This window comes from Semicossyphus pulcher, unplaced genomic scaffold, assembly GCF_022749685.1.
Source record: "Semicossyphus pulcher isolate SPU_LCO1_2020_fin unplaced genomic scaffold, fSemPul1.0.p SCAF_27, whole genome shotgun sequence".
In the NCBI taxonomy this organism is placed as follows: Eukaryota; Metazoa; Chordata; class Actinopteri; order Labriformes; family Labridae; genus Semicossyphus; species Semicossyphus pulcher.
The window spans coordinates 3,118,959-3,145,394 of record NW_027211701.1 but is presented as its reverse complement, the minus strand read 5'-3'; the positions used below and the strand labels follow the sequence as shown (position 1 = coordinate 3,145,394).

The 26,436-nt window shown below is 41.5% G+C and overlaps 1 protein-coding gene across 1 annotated transcript; it reads right to left on the bottom strand.

The window, feature by feature from the left end:
- Positions 1–477: 477 nt before the first annotated feature.
- Positions 478–26,082, bottom strand: LOC138604782 (NACHT, LRR and PYD domains-containing protein 12-like). The gene is made up of 16 exons (XM_069676769.1): positions 25,994–26,082; positions 24,428–24,600; positions 20,921–21,075; positions 16,087–17,967; positions 15,406–15,582; positions 12,526–12,849; positions 12,265–12,435; positions 11,980–12,153; positions 10,559–10,606; positions 9,895–10,471; positions 5,961–6,016; positions 5,310–5,524; positions 4,945–5,213; positions 3,610–3,726; positions 3,380–3,521; positions 478–2,402 (listed from the first exon to the last, which is right to left on the bottom strand). Exons 3-16 carry the CDS (start codon positions 21,073–21,075, stop codon positions 2,080–2,082), a joined length of 4,629 nt encoding a protein of 1,542 aa, XP_069532870.1. The 5' UTR covers positions 24,428–24,600; positions 25,994–26,082; the 3' UTR covers positions 478–2,079.
- Between the last annotated feature and the right edge of the window lie 354 nt (positions 26,083–26,436).

Genomic DNA, 26,436 nt, shown 5'->3' with positions numbered 1-26,436 from the left:
ATTGGCTGAAAGCGGGGAGGGGGCGGGAGCTAGAAGCTGAAATCCCCTGAGCGCCATTGGTTGGGAAAGATGAAAATTCTGAAATCCCCGTGACGCGATTGGCTTTGAAAGCTGAAATCGGGAGGACGCGATTGGAGGCTGGGAAACAGTCGGACGGGGAGAGCAGCTCGCGGAAAAGGCAGTGCGGTGCGCCTCGCGTTTTGCAGGTTGTAAAACGCACTCTGTCCGATCCGGACCCAACTCATATATTTGTCTCGTGCATACAGACTATGGTTTCTACAGCTTCATCTCGCTAAAAATGCCACCAAATATAAACCTTTCTGTGTTTCTTTTAACTCTATTCCAAATTATTTTGATTAGAAGAATCAGAGTTAACCACAGACAGAGAAGACTGAGACGTTCTGCCTTTGCTATAGGCTACTAGCAAGATGCTGTCAAACTGTAAGTGAAAAGATGAAGATGATGGTGGCCTTTACATTTACATTACATCCATACAGTACATACATAATGTCTGAATTGTCAATTTCAAAAATGATCTCTTATAGTGCCAGACTACACCCCCTCCTTGGGAAACTCAGACATGGCACAGTTTTGTTTTCACACCACATAAACTACTAAACAGCGATTGTATATTCACATAGCTTTGGTCACATTTTATTTCATGACACCATATGATCAGTTTTAATATCTTTATTTACAGCTTGAACAACCAGCTCAATACTGTAGGCTGAACCGCCAAGTTCCTGTTTTGGCCTTGTATTTTGATGGCCAAAGTGACCTTCGCCCTGACTTCCGCCTCTCCACACCCACGGTACTCCATCTCATCCACATTCTACGCTCTCCATCAGACCATGGCTGGGGTTTTGACCTGGAGGTTCTGATTTTCCTGTTTTGGTTATAAAGTGCAACCTCCTACCATGTTGTATCACAAGCGTTAGGCATCCGGAGTTCCACAGTGCATGACATCATCCACACTATCGCTCACATAATCCTCAGGCTCATCTGCTTTCCACCACCCGATGAGCTTCCAAGAGCTGGTGCTGGCTTTGAACGCCTGGCTGGATCTGCAGCATTCGACAGTGTTGTAGGCAGCATTGATGGCTGCCATATTACAATCAAGCCCCTAAGTGCAGATGCTCAATGTTATTTTAATAGGAAATTGTTTAATTCTATTCACTTACAAGCCATGTGTAACCACCAGTGTCAGTTTCTTGACATATTTGTAGGATACTCAGGCTCAGTCCATGACGGCAGAGTGAAAAAATAAAAAATAGCCCTATGTATGTCCAGAGCCTGTACCCACCTGAAGGCAATTGTATTTTAGGTGATGGTGGATATCCCTAAATGTGGAACTAACACACAAACAAATGTTACATAACTAATGTTACTAGAGTACGTAATGTAAATAAGCCCACTAATTTAAGCATGCAGCTTACTTAAATAGGGTGTCTTGTAAGTCCTGTTTGTTTGATAAATCCGTCTCAACCATTGAGTCAGTATTAAGAACTGGATCACAGATATTTTGATTATTTTCATAAGCGCAAAATAAGTTATACTTATTTAAAACACTCATGAGTCAAACATTAATTATAAAAAGTCATGATTTCCCTTTAATAAGAGGTGGTCTGTGGGGCAAATTCTTTTGGGTCACAGGGGTATTCTTTCCTGCAATACCACGATCCCCGAACACCATCCCAGACAGACTTTTTACTCTTTATACTACGTCACCGGACATCAACAGCAGATCAATCAGCCAGAGGTCAGTGTCCAGAAATGACAAATTAAAACCTACATTGATTTTGAATCATTCGGCCACTGACAGGATGGATGTATTTGAAGTGTGTGGGGGTCATAAATGACTTGTTTAGTGCGAGAAGTGTGTGTCGCACCAGTGTCTCTGCTAACTCTCTGTGTGTTCACACAAAGCATGTCAAAAATCTCGGCCGATCCGGTCGAGGCAGATCAGCCGTTCACCAATGAGTCTGGTTCTGCTCGAGTTTCATTCACAGCTTCCAACACTTATTTTTGGTCGGTTTTAAATGATCATGAATCACAGCTATGACTCGTCAGATTTTTGCTTCAGTTTAAGCTGAGCTCTTTGCAGAGGAAAGGATCACTGCTGGAGAAGATGGTTATCATCTTCGCACTTGCCTCCGCTCCTTTCTTTCGCACCATGTCGATCACGTCTCGTGCTTTGTCGGCCCTGGGTTTGACTCTGGCCGCCTCACCCTCAGCATCGTTTAAAACTTTGCACCGCAGAAGTTCATCCAGCAGCTTGTTGAGAACCGGGTCGGACACTCTGTCGACAAAGTGTGGCCGAGCCCTTTTTAGCTTCTCCTCTGCTGAGGTGTTGCTCCTCATTCTTGGCTGGTTGTCGTCTGGAGAAGCGTTTGAAGATGAAGCTGAAAAAAACACATGACTGAACAATCAGCAGCCATATACATACAGAAAATATAATAATTCTTAAAACTACTCCAACCAGACAAGGCTGAAGATACTCTACATGTAAATGATTGTCCAAATTCCCATAAAAACACAGAAACAACAAATGTGTGTAATGGCCTGTCTCTACAGAGGGTTTAACTGTGAACAGTGATCTGACCACCAGTGCCGACCCGCCAATGGGAGGATGTCACGGTTCAGGGTCGAAACACCCAAAAAATGTTGGACACTGTCTGATGACATCATATCCTCCTGACAAAGGCTTCATTCACCTTAGGTGAATTATACGTTACCTTAGGTGAATGAAGGAAATCACTCCCCTGCTTGGAAAGTTCTGACGTAATCATGGAGACTTTAAATTCAGGATGGTTCAATGTGTTTACGAGCAGGTTGTGAGGTCTAAGACTGGATCTGTGAACCCGTCACATGACCAGATAGTCTGGAGCTAACATCTGTGCTGACCAGGGACCCAAACCAGATTCCTGCCTCATTTGTCACGAGAGATGAATCTGGTATAAACTCTGTGTGAGTGTGAGCTCGGCCTTAGAAGTGAGTGATAGAAAACTTTAGTGCATGTTGTTAAACTTTATTATAAAGTTAAAGCCGCCTGGTCTCCTCTGGTCTTCTGTCATCATCAGGATTCTGCACAAACTAGCAGCACTATTAAATTATGTATCAAAATAAATATCTGTATTAATCATATTCTTAAGAATATTGTGATCATATTTTGTGATGTCAGCCATGTTTCATCCTGAAGAAAACTGAAAAATGTGATGATTCAGTTCTTTAGCAATAATAAGCATCATTTTACTGTGATTATTGAGTTCTAACTCTGAAAAGGAGTGTCAAAGTGTGTAATATGCCTCACATAGTATCTCTGCCTCTCCACCTCACAGGTTAAAAGCTTTGACTAAAAACTGAGTGATTGTTTATTTACCTGGCAGGTGGAGGCCGTACTCCCACACTTCCATCCTGTCTGGATCTCGCACCATCAGAGTCACTTCCTCTGTGCTCGTCTTCAGGGTGATCTCAAACGATGCGTGGTAATTAGGTCCATAGTTCTCAAAAAACAGCGCATGCTGAAATGAAATGCGAACGTGTCATTATGCTTATTGGCTGAGATCAGACTCGTATTCACGAGCTGCATTGGTCGTGTCTGATACTCACTGCAGGCTGGATCATGTAGCCCTCTGGGTTACTGTGGAGGCTGTAATGTTGGCTTTTGTGGAGGAGACAGTCGGACGGGGCCTGGATGTACTCACAGTTCTCATATTGTGCTTTTACCTGCGACGATATCAGATCATCGTGTTTTACGACTTTTACACTTGTCTTGTGCATTACGATGTAACCTGTTCATTATACATGTGGACAGAACTCTGACTCAAAACAAGCAGATGCTGTCAAGTGCTTTTCTGGAGGCTGATTTTACAACATTAACTGTTCAGACCAAAAGCAAAGCACGTTTTTTTTGCCTTGTGTTACTGTGTTCAGTATTTGATTCTTGTTGGTCAATTACGGCACGTTAAGGGCTGCTATTTCTGCATATCAGACCAGTGCAAAGAAGGACAGACTGTTGCTGGGGTCTCAGCTCTAAGCTAACTGAGCTTTTTTTACGCACATTAAATGGAAACATTTCCACTGGTGGTGAAGTAATGGTGCGTTCCATTTGTACTCGGAAGTCGGAATTTCCAAGTTTTCATCGGAAATTTCAACTGGAACGCACCCGGAGGTCGGATTTCCGACTCGGAAAGTCGGAGGAACCTCACCAACCCCAACCTCATATCGCCGTGCATCAACAGTAAATGAAAGCTGTAGTGTTAACTGTTTATTATCACTTCTGTCTCCAACGAGTGACTCCAGGCTGTTTAAAGATGTCGTTTCCCTCTCTGAGATTTAAATCTCTTGATAAACTTGATAAATGTTTTCTGTTGAAGGGGCCAAAGAAAAGGTAGAAGGGATCAAAGATACTCCTCCCACTGTTCATGTGGTACAAAGAGATCTTTAATGTACTGATGGAATGAAGTTGGCATGGCAACAGGCAGATTAATGAACTATGAGTCCTGACTGACAATAAATGTGGTGTTTTGTTGTTTTTTGTCAGGATGGATGTTGTGTTCCCTTTTTTGGCTCTTTGTTGTGGTTGATGTATGTGTATGAATTGTGCCATATATGTTGTTATGCTCGTTTCTTATTATTAGAAAAAATAATATAACTGTTTAGAAACAATTGATCCAAACTCCATTCAAAGAACAAGCATTTTATCCCAGAGCAACCTCCGCACTTCAGGAGAATAGCAATGCAAACAGCGACGTAGGGTCACACAAAGTTCTTGCTGGGTTGAGAAAAGATTTTATGCAAATACTGGATGAAAGCCGAATTATATGTCTATTGACTTAAGATGAAACCAACATAAAAAACTGTTTTGCCTTTGGTTTGAACAAACCCTCAGAGGTTATTTAAACAGTTAAACGAGTTAGCTCTAAAGGTGAGCGGTGGGTTTACCTCCTGTAGAGGTACGTTGCCCGGCAGCAGAATCACACTGAGGATGAGGTGCATTCCTCTGTACGCTGGTCGCAGGAACAGCAGGACTTGGCCACGCACCGGTTTGGTCATGAAATTCATGAACCTCTTGACAAGATCCCACACGATGCCAAAGGCAGAGAGATGAGGAGTTTCTACCACCACGTGGGTTTCAGTAATCTCCAGCGGCTGAATGACGCTCATGCCATCGTCAGTGATGTGGAGAACAGAGAGGCTTTCTGAGACCAGTGCTGTGAATATTCAGAGTTTCACTTAATTAGCCCCGTTACAGTTTCATGTTACAGTTTCATGTTATTTCCATCTAAAAGGCACAGCAGTGTTCTTACCAGGTTCAGGCTCACAGTGAGGGAGGTGCAGCTGACAGATGGAGTCCTGAGGACACATGATGCTGAACAGCGGTCCTCCAGGCACCTTGCAAGCAGGTTGAAGGATCGTTGTATCCCAGATCAGGGTCTTGTACGTGACCTCCCCCTCGTGGGTCACTTTGAACACCAGCCCAGTCAAAGAACACTCAAACACACCTGAACTGGGGAACTTGAATCTGCATGAAACAGAAGGGTTTAAAGTGAAATGATTATTACAAGCTGGTTTTTCCACATTTTCATAGCTTTTGCTTTTGTTTATATTATTGAGTAAGGCCCTGAGAAATATTTTTCCAGCTCTGAATTATTTGTTCACAATTAAATAACATCTGATCATGTGGAAGAGTTGTTAACCATGTGGTTAAATAAAATGTTCACAGGTTGGAAACTTTACAAGATGAATCGCAGGTGACGTCATCAGTTGTTCTCCACAACAGTCTACGCCTGTGCAACTTTTTTCCTGCAATTTTTCGTCTTGTTGCAGATCTTCGGTCTGAGCTGGTTTTTAGCTGTCCTTTTTACACTGCGGTTCCACCACAGCGCTGCTCTGCCGTCATGCCTTTGCCATTACACATTGACCCAAGCAACAGTTCCTCATCCTCTCAGATTTCTTACCTGTATGAAACGCCGAGTCGTTCTGTTATCACCTCGGGTGTGAAGCTTGACTTGGCCTGAAATCCGAAAAAGCAAAATCAATCAGTTGTTTTTCCAGTGAAACCAACTTGAAGGCCTTTCTCAAACCGGATCCTGCCCCCTCCGGCTCCGAGTCAGGACTCGTTTTATGACCCCAGGTTCCAGGTCTGTTCAACATTATTTGTAATACCTGAGTGGATCCGGGGAGACCTGGGCCATGATTAGAAAGTGCTGGTCATGATGAAAGTGCCGTGTGCGTGTGTGTGTGTGTAATTTAACTTGTAACTATGTATCATTTGGATGAGAACGTGCGGGAAAAAAACAGAAAAAAGAGCAACACCGAGTTGAGTGACGTATCACGTGACTGCAGCTTCAGAGAAAGGTTAAATTCTGAGCCGGTAAAGATAGATACCTTCCTCGCTGATGTGAAAAAAAAGCTTAAAGAAAACGAGGTAAAACCAGCATCTTCGAAACGAGCCGCACATTTGTCATCTGACTGCGTGACAGCAAGTGGACTTTTAATCTGAAATAACTGGTGGATTAGCATTGCTGTTTTTATGAATATGACATGGATAACAGAAAACCTGAAAGTGTTTTATGAACTTTCTTGGCAAAGAGGATGGATTATATGCACGTCCAGACACAGGGGAGAAGGCTACGGCACATTAGGTAGGACAAAAAGTTTTGTTTTGACAACTAACAGTAACTTTTTAGTCAGTCAGCTGTGAAGTCGGTGCTTATTAGGTCTGTTTCGGTCTTGCACAGGTCCAGGTCCAAGCTATCAAATAAAAGATGGGTCCAGTTCGGTTCCAGGTCACACATTTCAGACACAAAATTTTGGACCTGTGAAGACCTCTACTGTGTTTGTCGTCACACTAACAGCTGAAGGAAGAACCCTTTATTAAAGCTTAGTAGGTGACATTATTAAAACTAACTTTTTGTCATATTTGCTCAAACTGTCACTTTAAACATGCAGTAGTACATGAGAGAGATAATCTGTGAAAAAAAATCATGTTCCTCTGCTCCTCCTACTGCTCCTAATGGCATTTGTAAAAACCCAATGCTCCAGAAACTCAACAACCAATCAGAGCCGAGCAGTCTCTCAGGCTGCTCTCAATCACACGCTGCGCAGCACCACTCCTCCACGCATGCTCACATAGTCGAGCTCAAATTCCTTCAGTGTGCACAGCGTCAGCCAGTTTGTGTCCACAAAGGCTTAAAAACCACCAGGAATGAAAAAACTGCCCATCCCTCCATTGCCAACTACGGCTTACACTACAAAGATCGTTAAACCGAAGAAGAGAAATGTGGAAAAGCAAGCTGAAAAGAAAGAGTTGAACCGAGGCAGAAATGAAACGAGAGTAAACATTAGAGCGGCATTTCCGAGGTGGAGAGAGCTACGGGACCTGAGAGGATAAAAAAGCGAAGCTGAGTTAGAAAGTTCTGCTCAACAGGTAATTACCCCAGCTTCTTTTCTGCTGCATTTGTTTCACATTGCTAAGATGTCTGCGGTTACTGTGACGCTGTGTGACATTGGTGTTGCAGTCGGGCTAACGTTAGCTTGTTCTCAATGTGGCTACTGTTTAGCGTTGTTTCATGGCGGTGTGGCTGAAAATATCTTTGTGAAGTGCCCAGGCAGTGTTACTGTTCCAGAATCTCTGTTAGCAAACTAAGTGCTGGTGGTTTTGCTAAAGAGAATTAGCTGTAGATTACCGTTCACAGTATAAACACTGATTTCCGCTGGTTTGATGTGTATCTGCTTCGATAGTGCTGTTGGTGTAATACAACGGCTGCAGTTGTTGTCATTTTAAGTTTTTACCGGTGTGTCCACCATGTGATATATCTGGCTTCTTCAGTTGCTGTGGTTACTGGCCTGCGCGCACATGACAGCCTCCTCTGCGGGGAGGGCTTTGGAGGCAGGACTGAGTGCCATGGAGAGAGAGGGTGAGGGACCTGATGGTTGTAATCTTTCAAATTTTGAAGCAAAGTCCGCTCTCTTCTCCATCTTACCTACTGCAGCTTTAAAGTGTAGGGTACAAAATACAGAAACAAAGTTCAGGACCAACTCCTGTCTTTCCAGTAGAGATAGGAACTGTTGTACCTTTTCATAATCATGGATTTGTATCTGTTATTGTTGATAAGCTGCATAAATAAAAGGTGACGATGAGGTGGCAGACTCATTACATTTCATTCCAAAGTCTCTGTGAATATAGCCTACAGTGCTTTCTAATCAAATTAACACATCCACCACTTTCTAGACCGGAGGAAGGATGATTTGATTTTAAATACGATGTAACCTTTAAGTAAACGTCTGTATGACAATAGTAAAGGTTTACCTTAGTTTGAGCTTTACTTTTATACCATTAGTGGCATGAAACTTCTTTGTACAGAGCGTTTGCATAGAGCTTAGGGTTGCCACCGAATTGTCGATCAAACATTAGTCACTGAAAGGAGTCTTAGTCGGCTTTGTCTTCATTGGTTGTGTAGTCGCAGAAAACCAAAACAAACTCAAAATCTCAACACCATTCTCACTGCTTAGTTAGCTATTTAGCAGCTAAGAGCAGGGCTAAGCTAACTGAATCAGCCTAAAGAAATAGAGACCCCGTTTATACCTGGTATGAACATGTGTCCTGAGTGTAAACACACCCAGGACAGATTCAGGGTGCATTGAGATCCGACCACATTAGAATGAGCTAATATAGGCCCGTTTTTCCAGGAAACAAGAGGATGTGAAGTATCTGCGCGTTCGTGAGTACCTCTGCCGAGAGATCATTCAACGCCGCTACAGTCAACAGTGTGCAACAGGAGACAACACAAGCTGTGAAATGGAGATGGATGCCAACAAACGACAGTACCCACAACAACACCAACACAAACTACACACATGAATAAAAAACAAAAATAAGTTTTATCTAGTGAAGCCCGTCTGACCAAATAGGAATGAGATCAACAACAGGGGGAAAAGACAACATGCGAATCATGGAGACCTTCGATTGCTTTTGGGGATCAAAACAGACCCACAACTTATTGTTGTCATAGAAACAAAACCCGCGTGCAGCGTTCTCTCACCAGGTGCAGCGTTTTTTTCTCTCACAGCACAAGTGCTTCATCCCAGCTTCTCCAGCCGCCCTGCCCTGCCTGGCTAATGTTCGCTAATGCTTGTGATGATTTGCTGGTTTGCCGGCGTAGTTTGCCGTTTGGTTTACGAAGCACAATGCCGGAGTCATGCAGTGTATTTATGTTAGAGCTAGTTGGCTAACCTTAGCATGCCCACTAACGTTATAACAACCAAAATACTACCTGAGTGTCAGTGTTGTCAGTCTAGCTTGACAAATAACTTCGCCACCTGATATTAACTAAAGTATTATGACAAACAACGTTGACATGATAGCGGTAAATGAACACGTCTCGTCATTGAAAAGTAAACAGAGTCGATGAGTTCAGAGACTGAGCATGCTCAGTTTCGTGTCTCTTCGGCAAAAACCCCGGATGCTCGTTCATGTGTGCGAGTGTCCGCGCAAGCGCGTACAAGAAGGTTGACTGCAGTTCCCTCAACGGCCGACCGTGTCACTAGGAGTGAGGATTTTCTGAAGGTTACATACAGCACCTTTAACAGAGACTTCAGCCTGCTGTGGAGTTCTTATTATTATTTCTTGGCTGTTTTGCCTTTATTGATAGGAAAGCTGAAGAGAGACAGGAAACATGGGAAGAAAAAGAGCCCCTGCTGAGTTCATAAGTTTAACTGATGAACCGCAGAACTGTAGAGGAGTTACAGGGTTTTATAACATACTCCAACTTACTGCTGACTGGTTTAAGATTGTGTGCAAACGGAGCAGTAGTGCACAGGGAGAGGGTGTAGGTGTTGGTTTAAGAAAGGCCTGTAGTGTCCTGCTATGAGAGAACCAGAAATACTCACATTATCCATTCTCAGGGTCACAGCACTGGAAATGGTCAGAGAGGATCCACCATAAACATAGAACGCCGGGTGGAGGGGCTCAGTGAAAGTGGTGTGGACTGTATGAAGGAGAGTTTTCTTGTCACCAGACAGCGAATAAAAAGACAGAATCCCAGCGGACCAGTCCAGAAACAGCCCCAGTCTTCTCCTTCTGGCCAGGTATGCTTTTACATCAATGAAGGGGACAGGAATAAAAGTTTCTCTTCGCCTGTGATTGAAAGAATAACCATTCCACGAAAACATTGTGCAGCTCCAGGCTTTGTCACTGTAAGGAATTTTTGGATCCCAGTTTCCTTTTCTCTTTAAGCTCTTGTATGCCACGCCAATACTCCCGGCTCCCTCCCACTCCACCTCCCAGTAGCAGCGCCCGGTCAGACCCTCTCTACACAGCACCTGGATCTCTTCCTCAAACCTCTCTGGGTGATAAGGATACGGCTGCTTCTCTTCAGAATAGTTCACTTTCTTCTTACACTCAGACAGGAGGAGGTTTTCATGCACTGTGTTGGGGTCGAGCGTGAGATCACAGGCATCTATCCAAGAAATGAAAAGTGTTAATTTCAGTTTAGCCCGTTTAATGTAACAGAGCAGAGGAGTAACTCGGTGAGTAACACGGAGAGAAGCTTACACTTTCAGAAGCTGCGGGTTGATCCAATGCTCTTCATCTTGGTCAACACTGAGGCAGAGGACAGAGAGGAAACACTGTCAGCTTGGCAGTCATTATAAAGGCCATCAGATACTAATGCATATAAAGTTCCCAAAGTCAGACCTGAATTATGCAGAAAAACTGACAGAAAAGCTTTCAGCTTCCTGCTTTTACAACATGGAACAATCCACAGACTGATCTTAAACCACAAAACTGATTTAAACTGAAGGTTTTGAAGTCTTTGATGAGTCTGTGTGTAAATTATTTGATCATTTTAATGATACTTCAACAGCCTGTATGTGTTTGTTTATCATTGAAACTGTGTGTTGCTGCTCTTGGTATACCAGGTATACTTTAATGTTTAAGAAAGCAGGTCATTGGTTACCACTGCAAAGTCACATCAGGGCCATCAGTGCTCAAAGACCTTATTTCATCCAAGCTCAAAATGAACTGTCTGCAGCCATATAAGTAATCAAATACTGATAATCAAACCTGTATTAACTTTTTCTATTGACCTTATTGTAATAGAGTATTATTAATTTAATATATAGGAGTCCATGAAAAATATAATACTATATATGTAGACCCTATATATAACATGGGATAGTGGTGAAATTCAGCCTCTGTTGGCATTTAAGGATGACAGCAACAAACGTGCAAAAAATATTATTACACTGGTTTTATACAGAGGACAAGAAGAAAGACTTTAATAAAAATCAAGTCGTGTTTTACTGTAAAATATTCTGGGCCTAATTCACAAAAGGCTTTGGAGAGCTTGTAGAGTTTCCAAAGATCATCAGAACATTTACAACTTTTGTCTAATCAAAAAAAAAAACATAAAATGTTTTTAAATACAGTCTGTAAATAATATTTTATCATTATTGTTTTAATCGGGAAATCAGTCGGTCTGGGCTGCTGAGGCTCAACCCCGGCACATAGCTACGGGCACACTTTTACAGATGTGTGGAGACGGTCTGGAGCTGTTATGCATGACGGGGATTATCATACCCGTCGAACCGCTGTTGCAGGCTCGCTCAAGGAAGAAAGCTGCGTCAGTGAAGCTACTAAAACATCTGTTGAGTCTGAGCTTTACAATAAACTGATAAAGAGCTGCCTCTTCCTCTCCCTGCTCATCATCGATCTATGGCTGGAGTTGAGCTCCGTCAGCGTGAAGCACAGTTAATGCATGAGAGCATATCAGTGAAGAACAAACAGCAAACTGAAAAGAGCTGCGAAACTTTATGGGCATGTTTGTGTCTGAATATCATCAGTGCAATTTGCTTTGTGAAGCGGACCTTGAGACAGAGCAGATAACGAGCAAGCAGTACGGAGAAACCTAAAACATGCAGGAAGATAGCTCTCCAGGAGCAGGGTTGGAGACCCCTGCTCTACAGTATACTAACTTGAGTTTTTCCAGTCTACATCTTGGGTCCTCCAGTCTCTCAGAGAGCAGCCTCACTCCCGCCTCTCCTGGGTGATTGAAGCTGAGGTCCAGCTCTCTCAGGTGGGAGGGGTTAGACCTCAGAGCTGAGGCCAGAGAGGCACAGCCTTCCTCTGTGATCCCACAACATGACAGCCTGTAGAGAAAATGACTCTTAATAAAAACACAAGACCACACAACATCCTGTTTGGCTGTCTGTACATATAACTGCACAAATCTGATCAACTGTTTTATAAGATATTGATACCTCAGTATCTCCAGCCCACATTTTGAACTCCCCAGACCAGCAGAGAGCAGCTGCACTCCTAAATCCTGCAGGTTGTTCCGACTGAGGTCAAGTTCTCGCAGCTGAGAGTTTGAGCTGAGAACTGACGCAAACACTTGACAGCATTTATTTGTCAGATAACAACCACGCATGCTACAATAGAGACAAAAATAAACCGCCATTAAACATTATAGTAACAAGGAAACATTGTGTGAACATGCTGCTGTCGCCTAAAACTTTCACCTGAACTCCTTCAGTTTACAGACTGGACCAATCAAGCCAGCAGGAATGAAAGTCAGCAGGGTTAACTCATCGATATAATCTTCATATTCCTCCTCCTCCTCCTCTTCAAACTCCACCTCCTCCTCCTCCTCCTGCTCCTCCTCCTCCGCCTCCTCTTCCTCCTCCTCATCCTTCTCCACCTCCTGAGAGTAATACCCACTATAATCCTGTGGATAACTGTATATGCACTCAGTCAAGTCCAGGGCTCTCAGTGATGATTGTTTCCACTGAAGGATGGATGCCAGTCTGTGACAGTGTCTAAAATCTAGAGTGAACCCAGACAATCTGTAAAAACATCACATATCAATTATAAAGACAGTGTAGTGAAAGTCTATCGAGGTTTAAATTTGTTGGGATGAGTAACATTAATTATTACATTTTACTGTAGTGTAAATAGTTGAGTTTAGCAGATTTTTTAAGTGTAAAAATACATTTAAAACTTAACAAAACCTCTGCACCCCTGAATTGTGACAGGTGCGTTGGCGGGAGGTGCAGTCTTGAAACAATCGGTGAAAAACTCCTGCACAACGTCTCGCTTGTTACTGATAATATTTATTTCATATTGATGTTTCGTTTGTACCGACCTTCATCAGGTTATGAGTCCAGCATCTCCATGCCATGACATCTCTTTCTACTTCCGGCGCCGACGCGAGTGGCAGCCTCTCCAGTAGCTAAATTTCCCCTCGGGATCCTATCTGCCTGCCTGCCTGTCTACCTGCCTGCCTGGCTAAGCATGTAAGTACAGATGTTCCTCCTCCCAGCAACATTTCCTGCTACCTCTGGGCGATCAGGAGGGATTCCTTCGCCAAATTACATATAGTAAAGCATATTCTGGGTCTAACCGAAGTTCTCCCTAGTTGCAACAGCTCGGAAAACCTCCAAGGGGAAGGTGTCCGGGAGGCATACTTGTCAGATCCAGAAAACATCTCAGTAGGCTTTTAATGGCAAGGAACAGCGGATCTACTCTAAAGCTTCTTGACTACTGGTCAAAAACCCCACTAACACCCGGCTTTTTTGCTAAAGTGGAAAGGTTACAATCAGCATTCAGTCCCGGGTAATTATCGCCTCGGCTCTGATCGGCAATGATGGGAACACAAAACCCGGGTGGACACGCTAATCTCCGCCCCCTTTCTGGCGCGATGCTATGCTCCATCGGTAACTTCTGCCGCTCCTTGTCATCTCAGCTACAAATTCCGGCCGTCTCTGTCCGAGAAGCGCTCGAACATCGTTCCAAATTTGTAGATACAATAAAGACCTAACCACCGTAACATCTTCACTGTTTACTAATCCTGTGTCCGGCGTGTTTATTACGTCAGACGGTGACGCAACAGAAAAGAGACAGAAAGGAGTATACTTCACTGGCAATGGGAAAAGAGACAATTGACAATTGATAAAAACTGAAAGATCAGTATCATAAAAGCAGGGTTAGAACCAAGCGGCAACCTCCGGTGTTGAAAAATGAAGCCAATGCGGAAGTGCAAAAAACTGCAGTTCCTCGAGTGGCCACTTCAGTCTGGCTCCAGGAAACAAGAAATAACATTACAGCAGGTGGGAAAATGCCCATTTTTACAGCAGAAATAAACATGTTTACAGCCTGGTACAAAAAACGGTTTTGTTATAAATAGCTAATTTTATTGTTCAGGATAACTGTACGGGGGGTGAATTTTTTTATAACACACCCGTTTTAATTACATTAAGCCTTAAATCATAGGGGCCGGATCACTTGATTGACAGGTGGATCCTGCTGGCTGTCTGCTAGACGTCAACACAGACACAGACACTGAGCTTAACTCCACCTGTTTGTGTTGTTGGAGACATTTGGGGATTTTTTCATTCAAAGTTTGGACAAATAATCTGTCTCTGTGGGATTTATGGAACTTTATGGCTGTGCAAGAAGTCTGAGCTCCAGCTTTTTGGTGAGTTAAATGTTAGTGTTATTGTATTGAAATATTTTTAGCACTAAGTAGCAGGTATACTGTGCTCCCTTTAGCTGCTTGTTAGCCTGTGCAGTGTTTATTTATTTAATCGTCGGTCAGTAAATAGGAGTCAGTAGTTGTTGGCGTTTCCCCGGAGAGATTACAGCGGACCGTAGTGATGAAGAGACCAGTTCTTTTACGTTACCCGTTACGTGTCGGCTCGCCGCTCTCTCACCGGGCGAGCAAGCAGCGAGTCCGCTACTTCTTTAGTCTGATAACTAAACACCTGCAGTCAGTCACCGACAGAATCTCAAGCTGGGAAAGTCAAACCAGCTCATTCATGATTTATACAGTCTATGGATAATAACCGTTAGCTACGCTGAGGAGCATATAGCCGAGCTTCATAGCCATAGCTGGCTGATTCATGCGGCCCGCCCATAGAGCTCAGCCATAGGCTGTAGCTCGGTCGCGCTCCGCCTCTTTGCCCGTCTCTGGATTAGCCGTCTCTGGCATTTCCAATATGGCGACCCCCAGCGGCGGCGCAATTCGGGCTTCCAAACGCTTCTTCAGAAACCAATGGGTGACGTCACTGAGACTACGTCCATTATTTATACAGTCTATGGTTAGAACATGCACCAATCTTTCCATAAATCCTACCCTTTATTTTATCCTCACTCTTAAATTAGACCCCAAGACACACTAACTCCTTGAGCCTGTCTGTTGAAGATACAAGCACCTTGACTGGATGTACCTTGATTGGGTGCATTTGCCCCCCAAAATCACTTTGCAGCCATCTTAGCATGATTTTGGGTGTCAGTTGAAGAAATCTCTGGAAGCAACTCCATATCTTTTTTACTTATCAGTCATCCCAAAATGTAAAGTAGGGCCCAGGTTCAGAAATACAGGAATTACCCTTAAAACTGACCTTAGTGTCTCCAGTTTACAGTCAGGACTTTCCAGCACATCGAAGAGATTATGAGAAACAGGAACATTGGCGTTAGAAAAACACAACAGACGAAGTTCTCGCAAGGATGAGTCTGATGACTGAAGAATGGAAAGTAGAATAGCAAGGCGATCATCACTCAGATGCTCACTCTTGAGTCTGTAGAAAAAGAGAAAAAGCAACAAATTGTGTCATGTTTGCCTAGTGGTAAGGACATGTACCATTTATTGTAGCAGCAGTGTTCCACCACTTTGATTCCAGCCAGGGACCCACTTAAGCCTCATTTTAACTAAGCGCTCAACTTCCAGGTTTGAAAAACTACCAAAAACGGGGGAGTGCCAAAAACACCACCAGAGCACACAGAGAAATAACTTTGGCAGAGAAAGATGGGCTGACAGGGAGAGAGTGACTTGCTTGGTAAGTTGTTGTTAATTTAGCACTGCCTTTTCTACCGTTTAACAAGATCTTTTTGTGAATTTGATCAATGAAAATATATAAAATATAAACTGTGCAACTAGCCACAGCCATTTAAGAGCATTATCATTGAATAAATCATCAAAAAAACACAAGTATGCCTCGCTTTGACATTTTTAGAAAAGTTACATTTGATCTTGGTTTATATATCAACTTCTATCTTTGAAACTAAATTCATAGGATACTTACGCAGCTCTCTTGCAGTTCTTCATTATCAGGATAAGTTTCTCAGCTCCATATGGTATATTACATTTTGTTAGATCAAGTTCCTCAACCAGCTCCCCGGACATCTGCAGCATTGTGGACAGTACTGAGCAGTCAATGGGCGAAAGTGTTGCTCCTGCATCCAGATACATCCTGATGTCATCCTGAAATCTCTCTTCTTTAAGCTCATACTTGCAGAGAAGAAGATTCATACACCTCTCTTGTGGGATGTTTCCTGCTTGAAAATTTCTCAGGTACTTCTTCATCTCCTCAGCCGTCTCTGAGCCGCTCATTGTCTGTGGTAGTGAACTTTGGAGCATCGTCTGATTGGACTGCAGAGAGAATCCAAGGAAGAAGCACAGGAACAGGTCCAACTGACCTTTCTTACTCTGCACTGCTTTATCCACAATTCTCTTGTGCAACTCAAGCAAGCCCAGGTCAGTAGGGTCAGCCTCCAGGAAAGACCTCAAAGTGCTGACGTCCTTTGTCACACAGCAGTGGAACATGTAAAGTGCAGCTAGAAACTCCTGAAAGCTTAAATGCACAAAGCTGAACATCTTTTTCTCGTACAGGCCGCGTTCTTGTTTCAGGATTTCTGAGCAAAATCCACAAAACACAGAAGCTCTGTCAACGTCAATGCCACATTCTCTGAGGTCCTCTTCGTAGAATATGATGTTTCCTTTCTGCAGCTGTTCTAATGCCAGCTTGGACAGACTTAAAATCATGGCAGCATTCTCTGTTGACTTCTTCTTTTGAGCCTTCTCACTTGAGCTCTTCCCATATTTCTGTGCTGTTCTTTGGGTTTGAACTATCAAATAATGTACGTACAACTCTGTCATTGTTGTGATCTTTCGACTCCTCAGGTCACTCCACCCTTTCTCGAATACCTCAGCTATGATCCAACAAAAGATTGGGATATGGCCCATGAAATAGAAGCTTATCATCCCTTTGAGATAGGAGAGGACTTCTTTGGCCTGACCAGCAGTGCCAAACCTCTTCATGAAGTATTCCTCCTTATGTCGGTCAGTGAACCCTTGGACCTCTGACATCTGATCAACATATTTCGAAGGGATTTGACCGGCTGCTGCAGGGCGGGATGTTATCCAGAGAAGAGCATTGGGCAGCAGGTTCCCTTTGATCAGGTTAGTCAGTAGCACATTCACCGTTGATCGCTGATCTATTTTACTCATTCTCATGCCCCCTTCAAAGTCCAGTGGGAATCTACTTTCATCCAAACCGTCAAAGATGAACAACACTTGCTTATTAACAAGCTCCTGTGCACCTTTAAGTGGTCTCAGTTCAGGGTAGAAGTGTAGAAGAAGTTGCAGCAGAGTGTATTCACCCTCTTTGAGCATGTTCAGCTCTCTAAAAGGAAGCACGAAGATGAAATCAATGTGCTGGTTTGATTTTCCCTCTGCCCAGTTTAGGGAGAAGTTTTGGACTGCAACCGTCTTTCCAATGCCAGCAATACCTTTGGTCATCACTCTCTGGGTTGAACTCTCTTTTGCAGGGTGTCGTTGAGCAAAGTTTTTTCCTGGCTTGAAGATATTCAGGCAGTCGATCTCTTGATAGGGAGAATAAGGTGATCTCTCATGTGGGAGTTTAAACTGATCTAGAATCTCGTGTACTTTGATACCATAATCCTCAGTCTGTTCAGTGATGAAGAGTCTTGTGTAGACGTTCTCCAGTCGTGATTGGCTGTCTGATGTGCCTTCATTTATGCACGTATACTTTTCCCTCAGATGGGCTTTATGCTTCTGTTTAACACTCTCAATGATTGGATTCCTTTCCATGACTCCGTCACCACCTTCTAAATGTCTGTCTGTCCTCTCCCCCTCAGTGGTTTCTCTCTGATGTGGATCTTTCCTGTCAAAACATCAAAATCAAAAATGAGAAAAACAGCATGAACAGCATCACACACGTACACACTTAACTTTAGAGTTATATTGCTTCTGAAATGCTTTGGATCCATCATCCTCAAACTGAATAACCGTCATTTGTGGTTGAAGACATACAAGCTTAATAGTGAGTGTGTCACTTTAACTGACCAGCAACATATTCAGGTCATGCTCTCCATATACTAGTGATATGTGAATGCAATGGCACAGATATCTTGAATCCTTCTATTATTCATTATTGACTTATAAAGTATGAATTGTATTGATGAACTGAAAGATGTTCAAATATTATTTAGGTTTTGTGGTTAAATGATTAACAAAATTGCAAGAGAGGGTGTTAGACAGGACAGGTAAAATTAAATGCAATTGTTGTTAATATTTGACTACTATAATTAAATATTTTTTAAATGAGCGTTTATGTAGGAAGTAATGGGTTACATGTCTTTGGACTCCTGCATTTCGCCCATGTCCCTTATGGGACTATATAAATAACAAGTTAAAATAATAAAAACAAATGATAAGGAGGAACTCTCCATAAGCTTACACTGGCATGAAAGAGTAGCCAGAACACTTGTTATGAATAACTTGTGCACGTTTGAGTCTTGAGAATATATCACTTTTATGTTCTCTGTATGATCTTAGATCTGCTCCTCTTGTACTCCTCTTGAGGTGTCAGAGTCTAACATGTATGCTTTAAGTTTTACTGCCATGTTGGCCTCTGATGCTCTTAGTTGATTGTCTTGAGAATTACTGCAGTTGAGTTTTTAAAGATCCTATTCTTGATTTATAACCTGTTTTCCCTCAGTTACACTGACTGCATGTCAGCCTTTAACATTATAGCCAGCAGGCTTTATGTACTGTAGCCTTTGCTCTCTTGCTCTTTTTCTTTAGATTTATTATATGTGTGCGTTTAAGTTTGAACATTGTAAACTCACTGTGTAGCTTATAGCTCACAACTTATAAATGAGTTTATTAATTAATGGATTATTATCTAATTTCTTAACTAGAGAAAATAGAATGATGTTTGATTACATATTATTTTGGAGTATTACTCAGTTATGTTGATTATATTTTAACCTTGACTTTTAATCAATGATTTGTGTTACTATTCTCCTTCTAGTAGTTACTTTAGTCTCCTCATCAATCTGCATGGTTGATTTTTCTGTCAATGTACTTTAATGTACTCATGTAACCATGTCATATATCCATTTATTGGACTTTTGACTATGTATTGTTAAAAATGATCATTTATGCTTACATTTACATTTACATTTATTGACTTGTCAGAGAACTTCTCTTTGAGTCCTTATTTGTGGGTCAGAGAGTTGTTGAAACTGGTCTTGTCTGTGAACAGATTTATGATTGGCTCCCCGGCCGCAGCTGGCCCACGTTGGGTAGGGCTCTGGTTGACCAATAGTTATAGGTAGGCTGGAAAAGTCACTCTCCGCTCCACTCTCCTCAGGACATGCCTACCCGTCTCTCAGAGATTCTCCATTCGCAGGAAGAGGTAAAGCAGATAGCCTGAAAAACTTTAAATCTGACTCTTGTCCGTTTGTGACTTGAACTTCTGGCGTAATTTAGATTTGAAGCAAGACTTTGACAACTGTTGGGCCTGCCATAACGGGGATGCTCGTAAGCTCCTGGCGACAATACGCCTATTGAGGGTTTGCATGGTATCTCTTGGTAGACAAACCTAAACAGGACTCGAGGTTTTGTGAATAATCAATGCCCGCCAGAGACTCCCAAATTCAGATGATAGATAGATAGAATGTAATTTAAGGTTTCTTAAATTGCATCCAAATTGTCCAACTCCTAAATGATCAGCCTTATTTAAAGGCATCTGAAAACAGAACCAGACCAGTTCTGACAAATTTGAGTTTTTAACTTTTTTTCTTTTCTTTTAATTTTTTTATTATTTGTGTCATTTATAACTGAGTGAACAAATAAAGGCATGTAAAACTTTAAGAAATCCTTTGGAGGGAGTTTTTGTTCCGGAGTGAGTGGTATTAAATCAAAAGTGAGAAAGGTTTTCTTCAAAGGACTCCATTACGCCCCCGAGGTAAGCTCATGAGATTCACACTACGGCGACACTACTGATTTATAGACACACACACACACACACACACACACACACACACACACACACACACACACACACACACACAGGGTAGAGAGCACCTTTAGAAAGCCCCTTCTTGAGCTATGTTAGGCATCTATGTTTATTGAGGCCTTCATAGCTGTTAGGATTTAAATCATACAGGGGTCCCACTAACAGGGCTCTCATACGGAGGAAGATAAAATCTTATGGGTGTTTAGGCCAGTGAATAAAGTCAGATAAGGGCTTTTTTCCTTCAGCACCCTCCCCTTCCCGCATCTCTCCCTTTTGTATTTTAGCCTTAAGTCAGGGACGAGGCCTTAGGGTGGGAGAAAGACGTGTAGGGGTTTCACGGTAGGGACCGGACCAAGGGACAGAGAAACTAGCCGTATTTTTCCCTGAGGGCTAAGGGCCCGCTAGCATAGTCCCAGTAGTGATCCGTGAGCACTACGGCGACAGATTAATGAACGTGTCGTCGCCGACGGGAAAGCCTCAGTTTTTGTGACACGTCTGAGGGCGTCCCGCTTTTAGAAGGAGAAGAAAAAATAGGAACAATTTTTTCTTAAAACCCCCCTTCCCCTTCCCTATTTAGATATTAGAGCATGCTTCACTTGTCACCGGTCTGTTTGTGATTTTCTTGGACAGGATCTCAAGGAGCAGCCGGGAGGAGGAGGCTTTTCAGTTTGGGGACCTCAGAATTTCATTTCTGCTTTTTGCAGATGATGTTGTACTGTTGGCTTCATCAAGCTGGGACCTCCAGCAAGCATTGGGGCAGATTGCAGCCAAGTGTGACGCGGTTGGGATGAGAGTCAGACTCTGAACTTACCTCTTCTCTAACAGACTCTCACCACTGTGTCCTTCCACAGGTGGATCAATGTCTTTCGTGCTCTTCATCTTTCCGTCTTCCTCTTCTCCTGTCTCTGCTGAGTCACTTCCCTCTACATCCTCGTCCATCTGAGGTTCTCTTGCCGTGCCTGCCATCTTGTTTGGAGACAGGAAGTGGTATCATGGTTAAGTCAAGGCATGTCAGATTAAACTCTTCTATTAACTCTTCAAATGTACATTAATGTGAAAAAAAGTTGCAGGATCATCACGTACAGACTTTGTTTATAAATAAAACGTTAAGCAGTGGCCCTGAGGATACACTGCATTATTAGAAAACACACGTATCAAGATAAAACACAAAGTAAAACAAAAACTATTTTGAGTGAGGGCAGGAAAGCAGAACACAAGTATAAAAAAAGACGAGCTTCATGTGTCTCATGATATCCTGAAGGAAAGCTGGAGGAGAAATCAGAAAATTGTCAAGGCTGAAAAGACCAGACCAGTGGATCCTGTGATGCTCCTCCTATGGACCTGGGCGCCCTTCAATCGTATGTAAAACCTACAATTAACCAACCTTGGCATCAAAATGGACTGTGATTTTAAATTGGATAAACAGATAAACTCTGTTGTTAAATCTAGTTTTTATCATTTGAGGCTTTTATCGACGATTAAGTCGGTTTTATCTTTTAATGATTTTGAGCGAATGATACATGCTTTGGACTACTGTACTGTAATGCTCTTTATGTTGCCGTTAACCAGGCCTCTCTTGCACGCTTACAGATCAAAAATACTGCTGCTCGTCTTTTAACAGGCACCCGTAAGCGAGAACACATTACCCCCATCCTGGCCTCCTTCCACTGGCTCCCCGTTCATTTTAGGATTCATTTTAAGATTGTATTGTTCGTTTTGAAATCTTTAAATGGGTCAGCACCTCAGTACATCTCTGACCTCCTGCATGTTTATAACCCCTCGAGGTCTCTGAGGTCTGCTGATCAGCTGCTTCTTGTCGTTCCTAAGACGAGGCTGAAAACCAGGGGTCACCGTGTCTTTCTGCGTCATTTTTATTGTATTATTACTGTATTTTTATGTGTTTTATGAGTTTTTTATGTATTCTACAGTTTCTTTTTGTGTGCTTTTAATGTTGTCTCCTCACTCTGGAATGTGCACAAACCATAGACTGTATAAAAAGATGGATGACATGACAGCTCCCTAAAAGTGAAGCCAAACCCTCTCTATCGCCCCCTGCTGACTGACTGCAGTATAGGTCATAAAGCCCGCCTCCTCCATGTTAACAGATGGGACATGAGTCAAACTATAAAATCAAAATACACGCCAGATACATTTTTCTCAAACATGATTTCTGTCATTATAATTAGTTATTATCATGCTGATTTACGTCCAAGTGTTCATTTTTCTGACAAGTTTACTTTTAATTACTTATTTGATGCTGTCAAAATGATGATTGACAGCTCTGTTGACAAATTCGGCTCCTGCAGCCGATCAGTCTCGGTAAGTTAAGTGTGTGTTTGGGTTAGCGGAAGTGGCGCCACCCGCGGATCTCTACTGCACAGTCTCTGGCTCCATATGACGTCACCATCGCAAGATGGCAGTGCCTATCACAGGGGATATTTTGGCATTAATTTCGTACAATGGGAGTAGATGGAGACGCGTTGTCCATCTATATATACATCATTGGCACAAACACGAATGGTTTGTAAAAGTGGTATTTAAAAATGTAACGGATGCGCATCTGGCCTGACAAACACCACAAAAGAGCACATCGCCATATAAACAAATCCAACATATTTCCAACGATGTAATCCAGCAGATCACACTTCAGGATACTCTCCGTACTTATTACAAAGTCCAAGTGGCAAAAACAAGGTTTATTAAAAACCGGCGTTTGCATAAGGCTGCTGTAGGAGTAAAGGACGTCACGACGTCAACACAAACTGTGTCGGTAAAGTTAACAAAGGAAAAGAGCGAGAGACTGACGCAGGGGCGATAAATTCGCTTTTTAAATAAGATTCTTCTGGTAACTTCTTTGATGCTACTTGAGTTGTGTCTGCTGAATTATATTGTATATATATAATTATATTATAGTGTTTCTATATTTTTTTCTCCCAAATATATGACAGAAAGCTGTGATGATAATAACCATTCATTTGTAACTTTAGTAAAACTTTACTTTATCAGAAAGGTTTTATTAAACCAACAACTTTAAGAAAACAACTGCAGTATCATTCCAATTTAAATATGATTAATAAAGTGCAACTTGAATCATTCATGTAAATTGAAATAAATTTTAAATATATAAAAGTAAATAATAAAGTAATAAATATATATATATATATATATATACATTATCTATTTGATAGCTTAGTTTATTTATTTACACTACTAGTCAAATGTTTGGACACACGTTACCATTCACTTGTTTGAGAAAATGTGTCCAAACTTTTGACTGGTACTCTAAGTATTCATTACTCTTTGAGATTCATGTTCGGATCCAGATTTTTGTTTTTATTTTGTTATTTATGTGACATAGACTTTCAGTTCAACAGTTAAGTGTAAGGATATGTAATAAAGATAAAGATTGTTTATTTACATCGGTTTCATTTTTTACAAGCTACAATTATATCGGCCTTTAAAAATCCACTATCAGTCGACCTCTAATACAAACAATGCACCAAATACAGACAACACAACAATATAAACAAATAGCACAAAACACAAACAAACCACAACAAAACCAAATTAAACGTAACAACCAAGAACAGACAACACGTGCAAATAAGACAACACCAAAAGTAGAGACAACACAACCTAATTATGCAACCCAGCCAAATACAGTCAACACAACCAAGTTCAGATAATAGAACTAAATAGAGACAACACAACCTCAAAATGCAACCATAAAACAACCAAATAGCAAAATAAAAAACAAACAGACAGCACAGCCATACAGGGTCATGGGTTGTCATATTGGTTGTGTGTTTTTTCTCATCTGTCTTGTGTTTGTCTACAGGTCATTCATGTTTGTTTATTTTTCTTATTGCAGTGTGTTGAGCGCTTAGGGCCACCATACTTTGGGCTTACCTTTAAAACCCAAAAAAGGCTTAAAACTTGAAAATTTGATTTCATGTAGATGGGATCAAATATTTTTACGCTGACAGCAGGAGAATCATTTTCTAAAGATGAAGCGGAAACAACAATAATGACTGATTTCCCTCAATATGATTTACGGTTTTTAAAACCGAAATATGTCTCGACTATTTACCCAAAAATAATTACAGGTAAGTTAGATTTTGTTTTTTCAATATGAGCAGAAAAAAAGACGAATATTTCTGTGTTTCGGTCATTAACACTAAAAAAACAACACACAAATGAAAACAGGCCAGACATCTGATATAAAGTCAGTGTACTGTAGTTCAAAGGCATTTCCACAAACAGCTGTTTTTATAAGACGACAGAAACTCAATGAGTTGTTACAAGTTAAGTTACTTACAGTCTCCTGCTGGGTGGATTATTTAGTGCGGCCTGTCAGAACCCGGTGACAAGAACGTTTCAAAGTTGGTCTGTGGACACTTCCTGGTTCTTCGCTTCCCTCCTTGTGGACTTTTGACCTCACAGAATGACCGACTGTGCTGTCTGCATGTGGGGTTACTGAAAGACATTAATCTACAACAAAGACGTTCTCAATATTAAATTATATATTTTAGAAAAATGATGTGTTTGTTAAAAGATACACAGTGAAAAATTCAAATCCAAAGCCCTGATCAGAATCCTGATCCCTCTGCAGGTTTTGTGAAGTTAATGTTAAACCAGTATGATACTGTAGGTAGCAGGAAGTACAGCCACTTCATGTCAATGCTCTGTACCATGCTGGATAGTTTGAACTAAAGCATTAATATATTTTAGAATATAATCTTAAATCCAAATACTTTAAGTTAACAAGCATTTGCAGCTCTGATATTACTGTTATGAAGTAAAAGTAGTAAAAAGTAGTAAGTACTACGACCTTAGAGTGCAGTACAGTACCTGAGTGTTTGTGTTTATTACTAACATGTATTTGAACACTGAATTTGCTCTTCCTGAGTTTAGAGGTCAAGGTCTCATGTTGTGAACATCTTAATTACACTATGATGGAAACAGTAGTTTTATTAATCCTCATCACATGGTCATACTTTAAAACAGGTGCATGCTGGGTAGATTTATTCTAGCATCCTTAGTTTACCATAAAGCTTGGCTTCAACTGAACAGAAATAGGCGGTTTAAGGTGAATCAAGTGGCTGGGATTACCCAATCAGTGGATACATGGAGTCCAACTAGTCAATCTATCTATCTATCTATCAATTGTTTGTGTTCAGCTGATCTTCAGTACCTGACGTACATCTGAATGACTCTGTGGAATAATATATTTTCAATGAAAACATTTTCACCCCTTAAATAAGCAGGAAAGGGATTGTAAACTATGAATTAGGAGTTTGTGTTCTCTGTAACCTTTACGTTTTTTTCAGGCAAGGTTTATTATGTTTCCCACACTAAAAACAGGGTTTTTTAAGTAGCAGGACACACAATAGGCATTGTTCAAAATAGAGAGGGGAAAACATTCTAGGCTTAGGTTAAAAGTTAGGTAATGTCAAAAAACTCATGTCAGTAAAAATGTGTACGTCCCTAACAATAAACATAACATATTTTAACCCCTTAAATAAGCAGGAATGGGAATGTAAGAGCTGTGGCCAGATTGTAGGGCAAACACGTAATGAGAATACCACAAACAAGAGCCAAAACGGACAGAAACAACATTAGTTTGCAACATCATATTTAGTGCTCAGATTTCCCGACTTCCTCGAATGCATCAGAAATTATCGATCCGAACTCTGTTCAACAAACAAGCATTTTAAAAGTAGTTTTCTTCTCTTGAGGACAGACCTGACAAAGCGTGCATTTTATATGGAAAGAATCTGCTCGCTGATGGTCTCATTTGCTTTTGTCGGTCTGTTTCAATCTGTTTCATAACCTGCTAAAAACTCCTCACAAGAGCTTTACAATAATAAATGATCATACACACCTGTGAGAAAGAAGAATTCAGGTACTGGTCGTATCGTTTGTCCACCTCAGTGAGTCTTATTACCGGGATGGTTGAGTCTGATGAAAAAGTCAGACAGTGAAAGACTGAGGAAGCAGGAAACAACAGGCGGGTTTTAGGGACCGTCTTTAAAGTACATTAGGATGATTTTGTAAATTTTGCTGACCCATGTAAAATTAATTTTAGTTTTTACTTTGTTTACCCATAAATGTTCAGATTTGTCTTACAATGGGGACAACTAGGACGATTACATCATCTTTTATCCCAGTTTGAAACATTAAGTAAAAAAATGAAAATGCAGTAAAACGCCACGGTGCCTTGTCTTCAGCCCAGCCCTGTCAAATCTTTTTTTTCAGCTCATGGTTTCATCTCTTCCTTTCTTTCATTGCTAATCTATCTGGATGTGAAGGTTGTGATCAGTTGGC

What these genes read in the sequence shown, in the direction of transcription:
- LOC138604782 (XM_069676769.1), bottom strand. Translation starts at nt 21,075, where the DNA reads ATGGCAGGCACGGCAAGAGAACCTCAGATGGACGAGGATGTAGAGGGA. An exon ending in TGTGGGCTGGAGATACTGAG is followed by an intron (nt 12,154 to 12,264) that starts GTATCAATATCT and finishes TTTTCTCTACAG; the next exon opens with GCTGTCATGTTGTGGGATCA. An exon ending in TGTAGACTGGAAAAACTCAA is followed by an intron (nt 10,607 to 11,979) that starts GTTAGTATACTG and finishes CCTCTGCCTCAG; the next exon opens with TGTTGACCAAGATGAAGAGC.